The sequence below is a fragment of the Solanum verrucosum genome, unplaced genomic scaffold (assembly GCF_900185275.1).
Source record: "Solanum verrucosum unplaced genomic scaffold, falcon-dt-bn FXZP01000108.1, whole genome shotgun sequence".
Classification (NCBI taxonomy): domain Eukaryota; kingdom Viridiplantae; phylum Streptophyta; class Magnoliopsida; order Solanales; family Solanaceae; genus Solanum; species Solanum verrucosum.
The window spans coordinates 2432028-2452086 of NW_026020274.1; the positions used below are offsets into that span (position 1 = coordinate 2432028).

A 20059-nucleotide genomic window follows, 5' to 3' on the forward strand; every position below is an offset into this window, starting at 1 on the left:
AGTTTTAGCTAGTAACATTCCTTTCATTTTTATTTTCTTTCAGTTTATTTCATTTCAGCGTTATATGAACTCTTTAGTGTATTGTTAATACGTTCTTGTGATCATCCTGTTTGTCTCGTGTATTTAGCCTACGTCTTAATGATTTTGATTCTGAGTTTGTTCCCGTTTAAATTCTTATGTATGCTCTGATTTGCCCTAGTTATAATATTGAGCCTTCTGAATATGTTTAATTTCTCGCCCCTTCCCTTTGGAATTGTTGTTTAGTTCCAGTATAGCTCATATGTTGATAAAATATTGTTGCCTTAATAATTTTTTTTACCATGAATCTACATTTGGATGTGATATGGCCCAAGTTAATGTGTATTGCTACTTGTTTTCCACCAAATGGTTTGTTACTGCATTTAGCAATACAACATAAGCTCTTGCTTCGGTCATATTATGTGTAGACCCGTCTTTAACTTATAATGTCTGGACACTAGTGTAGTCCCGAGTATCTTTGGTTATGATTTTAACACATTCCGGTGTCAACTCCTAGTTGCATTCGTGTGCAGTTCGGCAAACTCGCCTTGATTCATGTCATCTCGATTTAAGCTCAGTCGGTGTTTGTCTGGTCGAGTCCTATTTCAAATGTCTATCGTTTGAATACTATATCACTATGCCTTTGTTTCCTATTTACTTCTTCCCTTAAATCTCATGTGCAAAGTCTTATTAATTTGCATCTCGCATAATTTGTGTATTTGTTATTAATTTTCCCAAATGCCGACAAACTATTTTGAATCATTTCGCTTAATATATCACATTTGTTGTGAATCTTTATGTTATGAAGCTTTAGGATCATTTGAATGTTAGAAATTGTATTGTTACTTTTCCAGATAAGTATTAGCAAAGTACATCTAATTCCTTACCTCACGAGATATAATGCAACCACTTTCATACTTTATCAAAATTGTTTGGCCTTATCCTTATGGGCTAATAGTAGCTTTAAAAATTGTTCAAGTGTATTCAATTCTATTCTTCTCTTAATCTTGTTGAATCATAAATGCTAAATCATAAAAATAGTTTGTTATATGTATTCATTTGAGTGCTAATGGAGTAATGCGATTTTTTAATCCATCGGGAAGTATGCTAATAGATCTGGGGGTTTAAATTGTTTAAATGTGTTTAGTTGATTAATTAAATGATACTAATTTGTTCACTTCTTCTTTTTCTTGTATGTAATATTATTCGAGTCCATTTTGGACTCCATCCATGCATTTCGTTGAATAGAGATCTTTATCGAGTTGGCCACATCCTGTTCAAGTTGCTGGAAAGTTAAATTACAGGTTCCAAAAAAGTCGAAAATGGGTCATATACAAGATGTATACAGCTGTATACATCGATATATAGGTCAAAAACGTAGGAATACAAGGCTAAGATGAAATACAGGTGTTCGGAAGCAAGAGATACATGACAAAATCTGATATATACGCTCATATACACTGATATACATCCGGTATATACGCAAAACGGGAATTGAATTAAGGCTTAAAAATACAGTGAACTTGGCCCAAGAAGGGGCCCAATTTCATTATGTCGTTTACTATTCTAAGTGTTTGATTATGTGTTGACTAATCTTATTTAACTCTAACTTTAAATAACTTAATTAGATTCCCCAAAAGACGAGTCATCTCTTTGTGTTGGTTTATTTTAATACATTTCACTTGTTGTGCTCACTTATTAATCAAATATTGATCGAATTTTATATTTTAATTAAGTTAAATCTTTGAGCTTAAAAAGATATGTTTTAAGGCCGCTTCACTTGATCACATCTTATTTTTTAAAGTTGTTAAGTTAAAGTATTTTTCTCAAATAAACTTTAAAAAATGTTAGTCAAAACCCTTTTCAATTAATTAAAAAAATATATATATAATACTTACTTAGTCATTTTCTCAAAAAGATTAGTTAAAACTTTTGTTCTTCAATTAATTTAATAAATTGATTTAAATTATTATTTTAAAATGAATTAAATAAATTCTAATTAGTCTTTATTTTAAAATGAATTAAATAAATTCTAATTAGTCTAAGTTTTATTAATATTCTAATCACTTGCAATTTAATTCAAATGTTTCATTTTGGATTCCCTTCTCTAAAAAATAAATTAAAAATGTGTCATTTAATTTAACTATTTTTCTCAATATTTGTAAATGATTATTCTTATGTTAAATCATTTTCCTAAAAAATAGTCAAAATATATTTTAGTCAAATCACAGGTCAACCGCATGTTAGCGGGCACTTCGAATGCTTAACCCTTCTCGAAGTGTAAATTGAACCCCGAACCTTCTTTGGTATTTTCAAATGGTTTTTTCTGTTTAAATCTTTGAAAATTATAAGTTTTCTTAATTTCTTTAAAAAATTAAGTGGCGACTCTTTCTAAGTATTTCTCAAATTGTTTTATACTTAGAATATTTCAAAAAGTGATTTTCCTGAATACAGTTAAATTACGGCACAACAACATATATAAAACTTTAATCTAAATACAAATACCTACCCATATATATATATATATGAGCTTTTCTTCGTCTAAAATACTGTAATATTAAGAAATAGTAAATAAGTAAAACAAAAAGGCACATGTTTATATAGTAATAACTATTTTGAAGCAAACTTCCTAACTCTTGAGAAGTTTAATAATTTTGAAAAAAGATGTTCAAAAGCATATATTTACATCACATGAGAAAATTTTTTTAAAAATAAAATGAATTTTGGCTCCATCATGTTAACTTTATATATTGGAACATTACATACTAATGTATATATTATGCAAATTGATGGCCTTTCGGTAGTGTCAATCGAGAAGTTCATCAGTCAACAACTCTGAGGAAAAAAACAAGGCAGTTTACTCAAACATCAAAGATCACTATGAAAAGGGGAGGTAAAGACAACCGCATTTTGACAATAATAATGACGGTGTGTTCCTTCACAAATTATTAAAAAAAGAAGAGAAAAGGTGAAGGTACAAAATACAACGTAGAGACACCAGAGAAATATTGAGTGAAGGAAAAGGACAGATACATTTTCTGTAATCCCCATGATAAAATTTCTCCTCTTTTTGCTTAATTCTTCTATTGTTGTTAGAACATTGAAGCATATCATCAAAGGGGAGTTAACACCACAACCATGCACTTAGCAAGTTACAAATGGACCACTATTAGCAACTGATTTAATTTTGATATGATAAATTATTGCAGAAAAGGCAGCACAAGGCTGTCATACAACTAATGACACAAGTAATACACTGACGAAAATGTACATTTTCTGTTTTCACCAAAAAGAAATTTTTCTTTCCACTCACAAACTCGACAGTAATCAACATATACTAAGAGCAAAGGAATCACTTACAACCTTATTCGAACTAACTCAATGACAATAAATCTCATGAAATCTTTTAAAATGCAAGAAGAAGAAGAAGAAGTGTAGAAGATTAAAAAAAATTGTGGTTGAAAAAAAATGAGAGGAAGTCCCTCTATTTATAGTCAACAAAGGATGGTATGAACAAGTATTTTTGTATGTCTTATCGGAAAAGTCATGACCTTTTGAGAAGTCACAACCCTTTGGAAAAGTCACAACTTATTGAAAAAGTCACAACTCATTGAAAAATCACAATCCTTCGAAAAAAGTCACAACTTATCAGAAAGGTCACAACTCATCGAAAAAGTCAAAACCTAAGTTAGTGATATAATAGTAATTTAACATTTAAGTTAGGAGTTCATGTTTTTAAGGTAATTTATATATATATATATATATATATATATATATATGATGATGATGATGATGATTATGATATGATATATGATATGTTAATTTTCCAGAAAAAAAAAACATTTAGAAGGTGAGGGCTCCACTTATTTCAAATCTATGTAGCGACGATGATTTGTGTAAGTTTCAGTTTTTCTCTCTCTGTACATAAATCTCATGGATTGATTTTTTTGTAAGCTAGAAAAAGTCCTCTGTTTTTGCTCATTATGGTTGCTTTTAGATTCAGTTCGAGACTTGAGTTATATCACAAAATTGGTTCAAATTTTCTAGTAATACTCAGCATATTGTTCTTTTTCTTATCAATGCCATGAAATTACTCTTTCTTGTGATTTCAACTGGAAATATGAAAATCATATCATAAAGGGAGATATTTCTCACTGACTTGTAAAAACAGTTTTTAAAGTCCTTACAAGATGGCTGATGTGATAGATATTCAAACACTTGCTATTGACAACGGAACTGCACTATCCAAGGTTAGTAAGAACAAACCTCTTGCAATTTCAGTTTTATTCATTGTGTTGCTCGTTGATAAGTATTCAAACACTTGTTTCTTTAGGCTGGGTTTGCTGGGGATGATGCTCCAAAGGCTGGTTTCGAAAGTGTAGTTGGTGTTCCTCGTCATACCAGCTTCATGCTTGGTATGGGGCAACAAGATGCTTATGTTGGTGATGAGGCTCAGCGTAAAAGAGGTATTTTGGCTCAGAAATATCGTCATACATGGCATGGTAAAAAACTGGGATCATATGGAGAAAATCTGACATCACATATTTTACAATGAACTCTGTGTTGCTCCCGAGGAGCCCATTCTTCTTACGGAAGTACCACTTAACCCCAAAGTAAACCGGGAGAAAATGACGGAAATAATGTTTGAGAAATTCAATGTTCCATCCATGTATGTCGCAATCCAGGCTGTTCTCTCTCTGTTTGCTAAGGGTCGCCTAACTGGTAAGCAGAAGAGAAGAAATACTGGTTCTCTACTGTTTAATATTAGCCAGTCACTAATTTCATTTGTTATTTTACAACCAGGCATTGTGCTTAATTCTGATGATGGTTCGACCCACACGGTCCCAATCTATGAGGGACATGCACTTTCCCATGCTATCTCATGGTTAGGTATTGGTGGTCGTGATCTTACTGATTATTTATTGGAGCTTATCAGAGAAGGTTTTGCATGTAACGTAGCGATACAAGAAAATATTTTTTGGCGTATGTAGGAGACAATTACTTATGTTGCACTGGATTTTAAACAGGAGATTGAGAAGGCAAAAAACAGATCTTCAGTTGACAAGGGCTTTGAGCTTCCTGATGGACAACTCTTTTATATTGGTGCTGGGAGTTTCCAATGTCCTGAAGTCCTATTTCAGCCATCATTGGTCGGAAAGGGACCGACAGGAATCCATGAAAAAGTCTACAATTCAATCATGAAAAGTGATGTTGATATTAGGAAGGATTTATTTGCAAACATTGTGCTTAGTGGTAGCTCAACTATGTTTCCTGGCTTAGCAGAACGTATGAGCAAGGACATCACTGCTCTTGCTCCAAGGGGCATGAAGATCGAGGTGATTGCACCACCTGAGAGGAAGTATAGCACCTGGATAGGAGGATCAATTCTAGCTTCCGTCAATACTTTCAAAAGAGTTAGTTTCTCCTTACTTTATTTGACTAATCAATCTTTCAAGTCTTAGTCTCGAATGATTGGTTCTAACTATGAACGTCTTCTTGTTAACTTCTTTTAAGCTCAAGGGATTCAACGTAACACTAATATCTACATCCTATGCAGATGTTGATAACGAAGGGCGAGTATGATGAATTTGGTTCCTCAATTGTCCACAGGAAGTGTCTCTAAGCTTTGTAATTAGAACTCAAAATCTTCTTTTAAGACAACTTAATACTACTTTAAAGTTGATTAGATTGTCATTTAAAGTGTAACAAACATTAGTAACAACATTGTGAACATATTTAGTTAGTGAAAATTCTATTGTGATACCTTTCATTGACTATAACAGAAGTCCAAGTAGCCCACTTATATGAGAAATCTATAAGACGTCCCCCTCTCTTCTTTGTCTGCTTAATAATATAAATTCTTTATACTGATAAAAATATAACTTAAATTCTTTGAAGCAATTACGAACTTGGTATTGGAGTTCAACCAGTCGAGAACTATCTTGAGTAGGATCTTGCAGAGGTAAGGTTTTGCGTCCTAAACAAGATAGAAGTCAATGTCAAAACCCCATCACCACAGAGGTGATCGCCTTAGTGAATGTGTTGTGAACCAAGCAGACTCTGTAAGGGCCTGTGGGCTAAAAGTGGTGAATGAGACTGATTGAGTTCTAACAATTGGGCCGAGTAAAATATTAGAGAGTTTTATTGGAGATCCAGACTCAATTACCATTTGTTAGAAAGGACTAGAAGTTAGAAAGAACGGTTATTCAAACTGTTATGGTGAATTTTATTTTGAACCTATTGTGGTGAGCAAAATTACTGTACAAATAGCTAACAAAAAACAGTCTCTTTTCCCTTGCTCGAAAGGGTACTATGTGACAGCTCCGTTGGCAAATCTTAAGTTTTTTCACATGATTAGACCCATCATATTTTGGTATAAACATATAATACATATCTAACAAATAAATCTTCTTCCATAGAGACATAAATCTTCAAGATAAACATATAAGAAAGTAAATGATACTTTATGATAAATAAATAATATTGTTGTCAAGTCTTTTCACCTACTCTTATTGGAACTCTTGAGGACAAACTAGCTAAATCTTTTTTTCTACTTTTAGTCTCTTATGATCAAGGTTCAAGGCTCGGGTCTAATGTAATGGTTGGGACGGGGTGAGATCAAGTCCCAAGTCAGGGTTAGGATGGATCTTGGGTCCGACCGAGTTAGGGTTGGGGATCAAGTCCCTATGCAAGGTTGGGGTTGGGTCACGTCTTTGGTCAAGTTGGGTCTCGGGTTTAAGTCGGTATGGGTTTTATCGGGTGAGGGTCGGACACAAAGGCTACCCTCCACGGATAGTGGGGGAGGGGTGGACCTGAGTAAAAGTGAGCCCAATCCATTTTAAATTGCTTATATCAGCCCAAATTACCCATTTAACACCCTTAAACTCTTTTAAGTTATATGTTAATTTTCCAGAAGAAAAAAACCATTTAGAAGGTAAGGGCTCCACTAATTTCTAATCCAAGTTATGTAGCGACGATGATTTGTATAATTTTCAGTTTTTTCTCTCTGTACGTAAATCTGATGGATTTATTCTTATGTAAGCTAGAAAAATTCTTCTATTTTTTTTCCTAGAAAGGTGCATATGCTTCAATACATTGGATCCGGTGTTTAACTTGCTATAGAATATGATTTCATTATGATTGATTTTAGATTCAGTTCGAGAGTTGAGTATTTATATCTCGAAATTGGTTAAAATTCTACTAATACTCAGCATATTGCTCTTTTTCTGTTCACTGGTAGGAAATTACTCTTTCTTGTGATTTCAACTAGAAATATGAAAATCATATCAAACTAATAAAGGAAGATATTTTTCACGGACAAGTACAAATAGTTTTTAAAGTCGTTACAAGATGGCTGATGGGATAGATATTCAAACAGTTGTTATCGACAACGGAACTGCACGATCTAAGGTTAGTAAGAACAAACCTCTTGCAATTTCAGTTTTATTCATTGTGTTGCTCTTTAATGGATATTCAAACACTTGTTTCTTTAGGCTGGGTTTGCTGGGGATGATGCTCCAAAGACTGTTTTCAAAAGTATTGTTGGTCATCCTCGTCATACTGGCTTCATGCTTGGTATGGGACAAAAAGATGCCTATGTTGGTGATGAAGCTCGGCGTAATAGAGGTATTTTGACTCTGAAATATCCCATTGAACATGGCATGGTAAAAAACTGGGATCATATGGAGAAAATCTGGCATCACATATTTTACAATGAACTCCGTGTTGCTCCTGAGGAGCATCCCGTTCTTCTGACGGAAGTACCACTTAACCCCAAAGTAAACCGGGAGAAAATGACCGAAATCATGTTTGAGAAATTCAATGTTCCATCTATGTATGTCGCAATCCAGGCTGTTCTCTCTCTGTTTGCTAATGGTCGCCTAACTGGTAAGCAGAAGAGAAGAAATACTGGTTCTCTACTGTTTAATATTAGCCAGTCACTAATTTCATTTGTTATTTTTCAACCAGGCATTGTGCTTAATTCTGGTGATGGTTCGACCCACATGGTACCCATCTATGAAGGGCATGCACTTCCCCATGCTATCTCATGGTTAGGTATTGGTGGTCGTGATCTTACTGATTATTTATTGGAGCTTATCAGAGAAGGTTTTGCATGTAACGTAGCGATACAAGAAAATATTTTTTGGCGTATGAAGGAGACAATTACTTATGTTGCACTGGATTTTGAACAGGAGATTGAGAAGGCAAAAAACAGATCTTCAGTTGACAAGGGCTTTGAGCTTCCTGATGGACAACTCTTTTATATTGGTGCTGGGAGTTTCCAATGTCCTGAAGTCCTATTTCAGCCATCATTGGTCGGAAAGGGACCGACAGGAATCCATGAAAAAGTCTACAATTCAATCATGAAAAGTGATGTTGATATTAGGAAGGATTTATTTGCAAACATTGTGCTTAGTGGTGGCTCAACTATGTTTCCTGGCTTAGCAGAACGTATGAGCAAGGACATCACTGCTCTTGCTCCAAGGGGCATGAAGATCGAGGTGATTGCACCACCTGAGAGGAAGTATAGCACCTGGATAGGAGGATCAATTCTAGCTTCCGTCAATACTTTCAAAAGAGTTAGTTTCTCCTTACTTTATTTGACTAATCAATCTTTCAAGTCTTAGTCTCGAATGATTGGTTCTAACTATGAATGTCTTCTTGTTAACTTCTTTTAAGCTCAAGGGATTCAACACTAATAACTACATTCTATGCAGATGTTGATAACGAAGGGCGAGTATGATGAATATGGTCCCTCAATTGTCCATAAGAGGTGTTTCTAAGCTTTTGTGAGAACTTAAAATCCTCTACAGTTAGTTCAGGGACCAGCAGCATAAAGATTGAGCAGTCTGTTTTCGGTTTTCCTTGCTTGGCTTGGCTTCTTTTCTTTGTAAATTAGCTGGTATACAGGAAACTGATAATAATATAATTTAGATTCTTAAGAAACAATTACGAACTTGGTATTGGAGTACAACCAGTCAAGAACTAGCTTGAGTAGGATCTTGTAGAGGTAAGGTTTTCTGTCCTAAACAAGATAGAGGTCAATGTCAAAACCCCATCACCACAGAAGTGAATGCCTGAGTGAATGAATGTGACTTTCAAGAATGAACAAGTAATTAAGCATCGGGGGCTGAAATATTGAGGAGTTGGATATCATTACAACCCGTAAGCTTCAAGGTAGAGAGCAATGGAGCCACGAGGGCTTTATTCTCCAATATTTGATCAAAAATAATATGCCTTAAGTCAATGGTCACAAGATTCAAGGCAACTTGAAGGTACAATTTGTTATCTTAAAATATTTCAAATGTGATGATGAAGAGTCGAATAGGAAAGAAGACAAAGGTTTTGGATGGCAAGTTCCTAAACACCTCCGGTAGAGACATGAAGTAACGAATGATCGATATCTGAATTACTCAAATCAACACTGAAAATATCGAGAACAAACTTGATAATAGAGCCATTGAGTTGCAAGAGGATTTTGTAGACAATGTTAGGGACTGCAAATAATGTGGTGATGTACATGTTCAAGTCGCTTTGAAGTAATTTGAACAATTTCACCATGTCTTTTCTCTACCTAGTTATAAAAAGTTACATTATTGATCTTGAAATGATAGTTTCAAACGTTTGACTCCGTTTGCCCTACGGGCAAACTTTAAGGTAAAACTTGTTGAAACTATTTTAGAAAGTTCAATTTATGTTATACTAAATAAATTATTGAGTTATCTCTATGGTATGATTTTTCAGTGTAAATGGTTGCATCCATTCATTGACACCAAGACTTTGCCTCAGTCATCTAAATGACTAAGAAAAAACATAAAAAATAGAGTAAAACAGAGGGTTAGTTTTACCCCAAACACATGATTTTATGCTACATAAAACACAAATCGATATTTTTCAAGTTTTATTAGAAATGAGAAACAACATTTTTCATATCTTTATCTATTCAAAATAATAATTCATAAAAATATCAAAAAATAATTTGATCTATACTAAACATGATTAACTCATTCTGTTAACAATTCCCAAGCATTCATGAATTTCAACATTATCAAAACTAGAAAATCAAAGCAACAAATCATATCAAAGAGAGGAAAACAAAGATAATTAGCCTTAAATTATATTTATTGAGTCATTCGACAAAATGAACTTCAAAGAATTAAAGGAAAAAAATACTACTTACTTGACTCTACCAAAAATTAGGCCGAGTTTGGATGAAATAATAATGAAGTTGGGAAATGGAGCAAAGATATGTAATGTCAATTACTCAACTATATGTATATTGCTATGTTAACTTGTCTATTTTGTCCCTTAAATATAATCTTGAGCATCTTTAATTCAATCCTTTAATTTTAACAAAGTAGAACACTTTTGGTCTAACATAACTAACAAATGGACTTGAAACCACGAAACTAAAGTGTCCATCGAAAAATACATTAAATTGAAAAACATCGAAACTCTTTTACTCATGACTTGGAGCACACATGATGGACATCAAATCTGCTTCGGCTTGAAGATCATGTTCAAAATCAACCATCCTTTTCATGCTTGTAATATCAATTACTTCGAGCCACTTCTCTATCTTTTTTCCTGCTGCAACTTAGCTTTCTCTTCTTGCAACTCAGCCTTCTTCTTCTCCTCTTTTCCATCAAATGCTTTGCCAAGAATTTGTTGTGGAGCACCCAGAATAGACATCAAATCTCTTTCAGCCTGAAAACCATCATCAAAGTTAACCGTCCTTTTGATACTTGCAATAGCGATCCGTGCTGCTTCCCTATCTCTTTCTCGTGACTTCGCTTTCTCTTTTCCATCAAATGCTTCACCAAGAATTTGTTGTTGGGATTTGATGATCACATCAACATCGTCCTTCTTCAACATCGCCGTCCGAAGGATCTTGTTATCTTCCATATTCTATGTGCCAATAATTTTGGTTGAGAATCTCTAACTTTCTTTATTAATTCTCAAATGTATAAATATATTTTATAGCTTTCAACGTTGTTTACAAACTTACTTATATGAGAAAATTGATTGTTTTTTTTTCTTAAAGTTATTTATTCATCCATTCTTTCATTATAAATCTACATATGATTTCTCATTTTTCACTTCATAAATAAAATTGTGTTTTTATACATACAGGTAGGTGCATAATATATATTTAATAATAATACAAAACTTATTTTTGGTAAAAAATAAAATACATAATCAATACAATATGTTTGGTTTATGAAATAAATTTATTATTTACTTATTAATACTAGCTAGCATATAAATACAACGAACTCATACAAAATTTAATTATTATTTTACACACTAGTAAAATGTACCATGATATATATACCTTTCTCGGCATTTTGGCTAAGATCAAGTGTGTAGCATCATGATAATTCTCATCATAAATCATTATTGTTTGTTTATGCTATATATCTCCCCCCCTCCCCCCCCCCCCCCCCACCCTTTTTCTGCGTACACTATACATTCTTCCATGAAATGAAATAAAAGTACCAAATCAAACTTTTTCACATAAACTCTTTCAGGTAACATTTTCCAAAAATATCAAAGAAGATGTATCTATACTAGACATGATTGACTCAAAATTATTAACATTTTTCAAGGATTCACAAATTTTAATATTATTAAAACTAGAAAATGAAAGCATCAAACTCATCAAAAGAGAGAAAAGAAATATAAGTAGTAGATTTATTGGGTAATTCTACAAAATGAAATTTCAAGATTAAAGGGGGGAAAGAAAACTACTTACCTCGTCTTTTCTATCAAAAAATTTGTTGAGTTAGGAGGAAATAACAATGAAGTTGAGAAATGGGGAAAAGATATGTAATACCAATAATATTTATATTGCTATATGAACTTTTTTTTTTTTTTAATCTTTAGTCCTGAATACATAGAATTTAGCAAATAAATTTGACTGTGGTAATCTCTTATTTAATGTTATTATCTCATCTAGATTTGGTAAAGTTTTTTATTAATTCTTTCATTAATGCAACCATGGAAATTGATATCATTTTTAATAACTCAAACCAATTAAATACATCATCTAAGAGGTTTTAGCCAAAATTGTCCCTTGTCTATGGGAGTAGGCTTATTTTGATCCTTAAATATAACTCCGAACATCTTTAGTCCCTTAATTTTGATGAAGTAGATCACCTTTGGTCGAACGTAACTAACAAATGGACTTAAAAAATTGACAATGACGATAAAAAAAAAAACTATTAAAATTAAACACAGCCAAAACTGATCGATCGATTTTCTAACTAACCAAAAAGTTTACCAACAACTATCTCAGTTGCTTGCTATGCCATATTCAATGGTATATTTCAGAGTTGAATGGATGTCCTTACAAGATAGATGTTCAAACACTTGTTATTGATAATGGTGATCTCTCATTTGATGTTATCCCCTCTAGATTTGAAAATTTTCGAAAGGTTTTCTAATTCGTTTTTTTCATCATATGTGAACAGTGATTATAATTTTAAATTCTTTAATATCTCAAAACTAAATAATTACAATATCTAATTAATGAATTCTACATCCTAAGTATTTTACAGAAAGGCCCCAAATTTACCTATCACATATTTCAGCTATAAACTAAATTTTCCCCTGCTCTTTTTGATAAGAAGGTTACATATGTCGTAACTCCTAAGATTTCTCCTTTTGTGGTACTTATTCATCTTCAAATAATATTAATAGAAAAATGTTAGAAATTACCTAATTACACAAACATTTCTACTATATTTACTAGTTCTCTTTATATTTTGAAATAATTATATATTGTTTCACTGATAAACAATTTCATACCAGATTTCAAGTCAGATACATCTATTTTATCTACAAGATACACTCTATAATATAAATACGGAGAGAGAGAGACGAGTCATGAGAGAGGGAGAGAGGTGAGGTGTATCTCAGATACATGTGTATCACAATAGATATGCATATAGGATACTAGATGCATTCCAGATATATATGACACATTCCAATCCAATATCAGATATCAAATACATTTCAGATATATTCCAATCCAATATATAGAGGCATGTTGTGATCCAGGACTAATGAGGAACTCACGAAATCCATATACCTACCCAAAAAATTTCCCTCGGACATACAAATCAATATTTATCTTCGATATTATCAATAATCAATCACCTGGAACCATTTCCATCGAGCATTCATGTATCACTATGTCACATATATAGTACCATTATTCATGATCCGTGAGAATAAATATGTATGCATGATCACCAAAATAAGAAAATTTGAATACAACAGAAATATGAGCATCTTTCTTACAACAATATCCATGGGCTACCAACCTTCTCAAATAGTATATTTTCATTCAAAACAGCCCTTCGGCCATATTTTCCACAACTAAGTAGATATATTTCAACTTAGTACCCCTTTAATCCAATAACTCATCATAGTGCGCTATAACATATGAAGCATAGAGTAATACACAACACATAAACATTCAGCTAGTCCCCCTAGATTTTACGGAAGCAACTCATTTCTCCAAATTTTCAATCCCATCAACATGTCTAATCCATGTATAACATACTTTATACAATAAACTATCACTCAAGTTGAGCACTCTAAAAGAGTAAACTCTAACCTACCTGGATACCTCGAAGGTCGAGTAAACGTGCCACAAATCCTCATAGGATATTGTTTTCCTCTTTCTCCTCGAAAAGATCATAATCTATTAAAATCATACTCTACATGAGAGGCTTCAAGATAGAATATAAGTCCAATATTTTTTGTTACCTTGTATATTTACCAATCACTGGAGTTTAGTCTCCACCAACATATGTCAAAATTAGCAATATAAAAATTCTTATTCTCATGTCCTCACAATTGAATTTTGTAACTAAATTGTTTAGAGTGTAGTATCCTCTTAGAATTCCTTTCTCTCTCAAAGCCAAGTACATAACTAACACGTTGTACGCCAAATTTGCATTAGGGGATCTCTCAAAGTAAATAAATTGTACAATTCATGCATCTACCTAAAGCAAGATATAGGTGTCACAAGTTTTGTCTTGTTAAAACCTCCAGTATAAGATGGTATATTGAGATGTCTAATGGAAAGGGTATAAATCTTATTGCTCTAGTTGAAGTTTTTAAGACCATGTAAAGGAAGATAACTTGCATTTTCCAACTAGTTCAGTATTGAAGCACGTTATTAATATTATTACTTATTAAAACTAGTAACTGAAGTTACTACTAAAAAAGTGCTTAAATTCGACCTCAAAATAGATTGGAAAAAACCAATACGTTGATTTTTTAGTGTCAAAAATTAGAAAATGCAAACTGGGCTCTAGACGCAAAGCTAGTTGTTGCAATGGTGTTTCTACTCTGTAGTGAGCTGCGACCCTTATCTTCTTTCTTAGTTTCGACTTATTAGAGTCTCTTCTATACCATTTTAAGGCATTTACGAGCCAACTTTTAGGAATTATGAGACTTTTTTGATCACACGAGATGCACGTATAGCGCATATTCTATCTTTACTCCAAAAATTGTTACTGTATATGTTTACTTATCCTAGGAAAGACGTTACTCACACTTGAAAGTGGTGCACAAATGTACTTATTTTATACTTGTAATTGTAGTTATGAAGAGGAATAAATACGACATGCTCCAGTTTGAATAATTTGGCATGTCATTAAATTTTCACACAAAATTACTAAAAACTTTAAAGTTTTGAGAAAGTAGGTAGAAAGTATGTATGCATGGTTGATCGAATGACCAATGAACTTTCTCATGGAGAGAAATTTCCTGATCCAGCGACAACAAAATTAACAAAAAGAAGTCCTATTGTGGTTAATAAATGAAAATGATGAACAATGTTACGTTAGTGCAAATTCTGAAAGTTATTACAAAGAGATTGACTCTAAGAGTGTGAGTGTCACGCCCCGAGCCTACACCCTGGGCGGGACCGGCACCCGGAGACCATTTCTGGCCCCAAGCGAACCCTTGGCCTGGCTTTCTTAACTCAGCGGAAACCTCAACAGAATAACTCAATGCAATGCAATATTACAAAACAACTTAACTTATAAAATATGGCCATAAAGGCAACTCGAATCTCAAAATAGAATATTTACATATATATATAGATGAGAGACTCAAAACTAACTGACTGACTGTCTGTCTATGAAGCCTCTAAAATACTGAGATGGATGTTGGGACAGACCCCGCAACATCCTAATAAAACAAAAACTAAGAACACAAAATAATTGAGTCCTCCGGAATGCAAGGAGGCTCACCACTGACTCTGGAGTGCTCAGCTGGATCAACGACGTGCAGGATGTTGATCCGGGGTACCTGAATCTGCATCATCAAACGATGCAGGCCAACTGGCATCAGTACATGGAATGTACGAGTATGCAAGCTGGAAAACTAAGCAACAGAGGCTAGAAGGAAATCTGGAAGAAACTGAATAGCTTACCTGGCTCAACTCAACTCAACTCAACCTGACTGACTTCTTCAATATAAGGCAATTTAAAACAAGTGTGATATAAAGAAAGACTGTTTAAAACATGTTATAAACTCTGTGTGTATACAAAGATACAATAAGCCTGAAATGTATATAGAAATACAATGAACTGATGTATATAAAAATACAATAATCTCTGTGTATGAAAAATACAATAACTGCTGTGGGAGTTTCTCTAACCGACAACCATCACATAAGAGCTATAGTGATGATACAGCGATCGTCCTCACGCTGCCAGAGCATCTTATACCCGGCCAAAAGCATAAGACCTGAACTGCCTAATGGATCCACTAGTCTAATCTGAAAAGGATTCATCTAAAAAGTATGATCCTTTTCTACCCATGGTGGCTAACATGGTTCTATGGGGGCTGTGGGTTCTTTGAACGCTCCCCCAATTCGGTGCTCGATACTACTCCCAAAAGTGTACTGGCTCTTATGTTTTTAAAACATATTTATTCCTGCTGATATGAGATAAATACTCAAAAACTAACCCGAAGGCTCTTTTGGAAATCTCAGTTTCCAACCTTGTTTAAATGTAAAAAAAATATTTCTTTAAAACTTCTTTGGGAATACATAGTTCCCTAATAACTTTGAGAAAAGAACTCAACTTTAAACTCTTTACTTTACTTGAACTCTTGGCTTGATGTGAAACTCTTAACTTAACATGAAACTCTTAACTTTTGACTTGACTTGAAACTCAATACTTAACTTGGAACTTGAGCCTTAGAATGAAGTTAAAACGTTCAATGAAGACTCTTGGAAAACCTTAAAGACTTGCTTTGACTTACTTACTTCTAAGCTTGACTTCACTTGACTTGGAAACTAACTTCACTTGAATTGGAAACTAACTTCACTTGACTTGGAAACTAACTTCACTTGACTTGTAGTTTTACTTGACTTTTGGAAGTACCTTGGAGTGTTGGAAACAACTAGGAAACATAGGTATAATACCTAGGAACATGTATGAAAAAAAAAATGGTGAATGAAAGGGAAGGATTGGTGTCCTTGGCACTAGGAGAGGTGCAACAGCCCAGCCCCTTTTTCCCCAAAAATCCGACTTTTTCCCCTTGTTTCTTTCCAATTCTAAACCCTCTCAACCTCAAGGTTTCAGCAGCAACACTTAGAATCATAAAGACCCTTATTATACAATAGATTCAACTCAAAAATCACAGCCAGAAATCTGTACTAAATCAGCAAGAACTTCAACACAACACCACTACAACTTCAACAACCAATAAATCTTCTCTTGAAATTAAAAACGAGTTGGTGTGTGGGGGTATGACCCAACCAATACTAAGGATCATTAATCTCTCAACATACAATAGATCACAACTCAAATACACAGCCCAATCCTGTCCCACAACCAACAATAACTTCAACAACACAACTAACAACATCAACAACAACTAACAACTTCAACAACTTCAACAACAAATCCAATCTCCTCTCAAATCATAAAAACGAGCTTGGTATGTGGGGGGAAAGGATAAACCCACACTAAAGACTCACATACCTTGATAGGGATCACCCCCGACGAAAATCCACAATGATCTTGACAAATCTTGTTGATCTCCTCTTTCTTCTCTTCTTCTTCTCCTTCTTCTCTTCTTCTTCTCTTGAACCCTAACTCTTTCTCTTTCAAAATGGGACAAAATGATCCAAATATCAGCCTAATACAACAATATAAGCTCAAAAGAAATTATTTGTGAAAAGACCAAAATGCCCTTAAATTTCCGGAACGGAATCCCTGCCAACTGCCCAACTTTCAAAGATCATAACTCGCTCATACGAACTCGGAATCGAGAAAAATCAGTGGCGTTGGAAAGATCGTTCCACAAGCTTCGAAACCATAACTGGAACTACTCCTAAATCATCCTGAGCTAGGAGTTATGACTGCTCAAAGTTGGCCAAAAACTCACTGATTTCCACACTTAGCCAAATTTTCCAGATTTTAAATTTTTCCAAAAATGACTATTTCCAAATTTCAAGCTTCTTCATATTCATTTTTAAATTGTCGGATGTTACAGTGAGTTTTCCAAATTCCTAGCATTCTACTCCGACACTACGTTCTAAATATGAAAGACCTAGTACTACGCTCCATTGTCACTATCTTATTTTGGAAGTACTTTCTTCCAAAACCAATGCATCTTCCAAATCTTTGCTTCTGGCAGCTCGCCCTCCTTCTTTCCTATCTCTGGTAGGAACTTGTATATCATGAATCCTACACAGATAACCACAATAGCAAGGAAAAGGAATACCCACACATTCAAGGCACAAATGAGAGGCAACGTAGCTAAATTCATGACTAATGTCATGAAGAAAAATACAGTTGCCTCACAACATGCACCTAAAGCTCAAAGATCATCGAGGTATGATACCTCTGTCCAATCTCGTGGGGTAGAAAGCAAAGAATAACATCCTATCAGGGGGATGCTAGAGGCAATGGCAATGCAGTCTAACTGTTGCTTTAGATGGACTAATGGACTTGCTCCATGGTATACAAAAAAAAATAAGGAAATCTGCATATATTGGAAGAAATCAGACAATTAGATATATTTGAAAAAGAGAATACTCTGACAAGGAAAATAAATAAATAAATAAATACCTCAGAGACAAAAATCCCTGCACATGTAAAAAGTAAAGTTATTCGTCACCCAAATAATCTGTAACTCAAACCTGCAAGTTCAGCCACTCCAACTTGAATTGCACCACCAAGGAACGAAGCTAGAAATGTGGCATGGTACTTAAATCCTATCAACTGTAAGAATAGAGGCTCGAAAAATATGATGGAGTCTAAATCTAAGAGTCGCTGGAAAATTTGTATCGCTACATTAATCACCAAAACTAGTGTGTAACAGCTTTTGTGAGGGCTCCCTATCTTAATTTTCAATCAGGTGAGCTAACTGTTGAAGCTTTTCTTCTTCTCCAGATTTTTGTATCCTTCTCAGGACTACTTTCGCATCCTCCACGACCGGCCTTGCTTAATGAGAAATTGTAGTGTCTCATTAAGCAGAATCAATAGTAGAAATACTGAAAAGGAAAAAATTACCATATGCAAAAAGACTCCACCGCCATCTGTCACGACTTGAGTCTACACACTGGACGTGGCTGACACTCAAGAACCATTGCTGGTACCCAAGTGAACCCTCATCCTGCTGACTACAAGTGGAAGACTAACTTAAGCATGCAAAGCTTAAAAACTGAATAAAATTCATGAACCTCAAATACAAATCTTTAACTCAAATGAATAACTCTCAATAAAAATAATATATTCAACTAGCCAACAATAGGCAACTTAAGTCTTTAATACGTTTAATAAGATACATGAAACAGACTTCTCAAACTCTACTGTCTATCTATGAAGCCTTTAAATGACAAAGATGGAAGTCGGGACAAGACCCACGACATCCTAACAACTGATATAACTGAAAGTAAATGTAATCCTCCGGAAGCAAGGAGGCTCACCATAGCTAACTCGAACTCCATGTGGTATCAACGAAGCTCCTGTTGATAATCCTGAATCCCTATATCTGTATCATGAAATGATGCAGCCAAAAATGTAAGGGGAATTCTAAAGCATAAACATAAGTTTGAACTTGATAAAAAGAAAACATACTTACCTCTTTTCAAACTTACTCATCTCAAGGAATACTCAAAACTACTCAAACTTACTCAACTCAGAAGTACTCAAGGATAAGATACTCAACTAAGGTAATAAGGTTCTCAACTCAGTGAAACTCAACAATAAAGTACTCGACACAATGAAGCACAAATCAACTCAAGATACTCAACTCGAAGGTATTCGACTCAAGATACTCAACTCGAAATACTCAACTCATGATACTCAAGGATAAAGCAATAGTAAAAGATGCAATATATATATATATATATATATATATATGGAAAGTTGTAAAACTGTAGATAGCAACTCAATGTATTAAAAATACAATAATACTCAGTATGTATAAAAATACAATATAACTCTGTGGGATTTTCTCTAACCGACAATCACCACTATGAGCCTAAGTGATGATACAACGTCTTGCCCACGCTACCAGAACTGTCTTATACTTTGCCGTCATATAGAACGCCTTAACTAAGTGGATCCACTAGTCTATGCTAAAAAGCACTAAGAAGTCATCTAAAAAGTATGATCTTTTCTACTCATGATGGCTACATGGCTTATGGAGACTTGAGTTATTATGAACTCATCTCCCCATATCGGTGCTCAATACTACTCCCAAAAATATACTTAGCTCATATGTTTTTTTAAAACAAAACTCTTTCTTTGGTTTGAGATAATTACTCAAAACTTAGCTTAAAAGCTCTCTTGGAAATCAGTGTTTCCTTTCTTATTCAAATGTGAAAACATTTTAACTCTTAAGAATACTAAGTTCCCGTATAATCTTTGAAGAAATGAACTTTACTCTTACTTTTTACTCAACTCAAAGCTTAAGTCTTAAAATAAAGTTAAAACGTTTGTAAAAGACTTCTTAAAATATGGTTCATGCCGAATTATGGTCGTGAAAGACTCAACAC

At 33.9% G+C, this 20059-nt stretch overlaps 2 protein-coding genes and 2 pseudogenes across 3 annotated transcripts in view; 2 read left to right on the forward strand and 2 right to left on the reverse strand.

Moving 5' to 3' along the window:
* The window catches only part of LOC125833971 (fructose-1,6-bisphosphatase, cytosolic), a 312269-nt gene that overhangs the window by 169893 nt on the left and 122317 nt on the right, over nt 1–20059 (reverse strand). The gene's annotated exons all lie outside the window — the stretch shown is intronic.
* Nucleotides 4209–5641, forward strand: LOC125833962 (actin-101-like; annotated as a pseudogene).
* Nucleotides 6585–8801, forward strand: LOC125833964 (actin-104-like). Of its 2 annotated transcripts, none has more exons than XM_049513137.1 (4): nt 6585–6593; nt 7512–7905; nt 7987–8597; nt 8736–8801. In XM_049513137.1, exons 1-4 carry the CDS (start codon nt 6585–6587, stop codon nt 8799–8801), a joined length of 1080 nt encoding a protein of 359 aa, XP_049369094.1. The 2 variants fall into 2 exon arrangements, with proteins under 2 accessions (XP_049369094.1, XP_049369093.1); XM_049513136.1 differs by lacking the exon at nt 6585–6593 and adding an exon at nt 7369–7428.
* The window catches only part of LOC125833857 (sugar transport protein 4-like), a 33033-nt pseudogene continuing 30605 nt past the window's right edge, over nt 17632–20059 (reverse strand).

Excerpts from the sequence above, each read along its gene's own strand:
- LOC125833964 (XM_049513136.1), top strand. The coding sequence starts at position 7,369 with ATGGCTGATGGGATAGATATTCAAACAGTTGTTATCGACAACGGAACT. Across the intron at positions 7,429-7,511 it reads ACGGAACTGCACGATCTAAG|GCTGGGTTTGCTGGGGATGA; the intron begins GTTAGTAAGAAC and ends TTGTTTCTTTAG. Across the intron at positions 7,906-7,986 it reads TGCTAATGGTCGCCTAACTG|GCATTGTGCTTAATTCTGGT; the intron begins GTAAGCAGAAGA and ends TTTTTCAACCAG.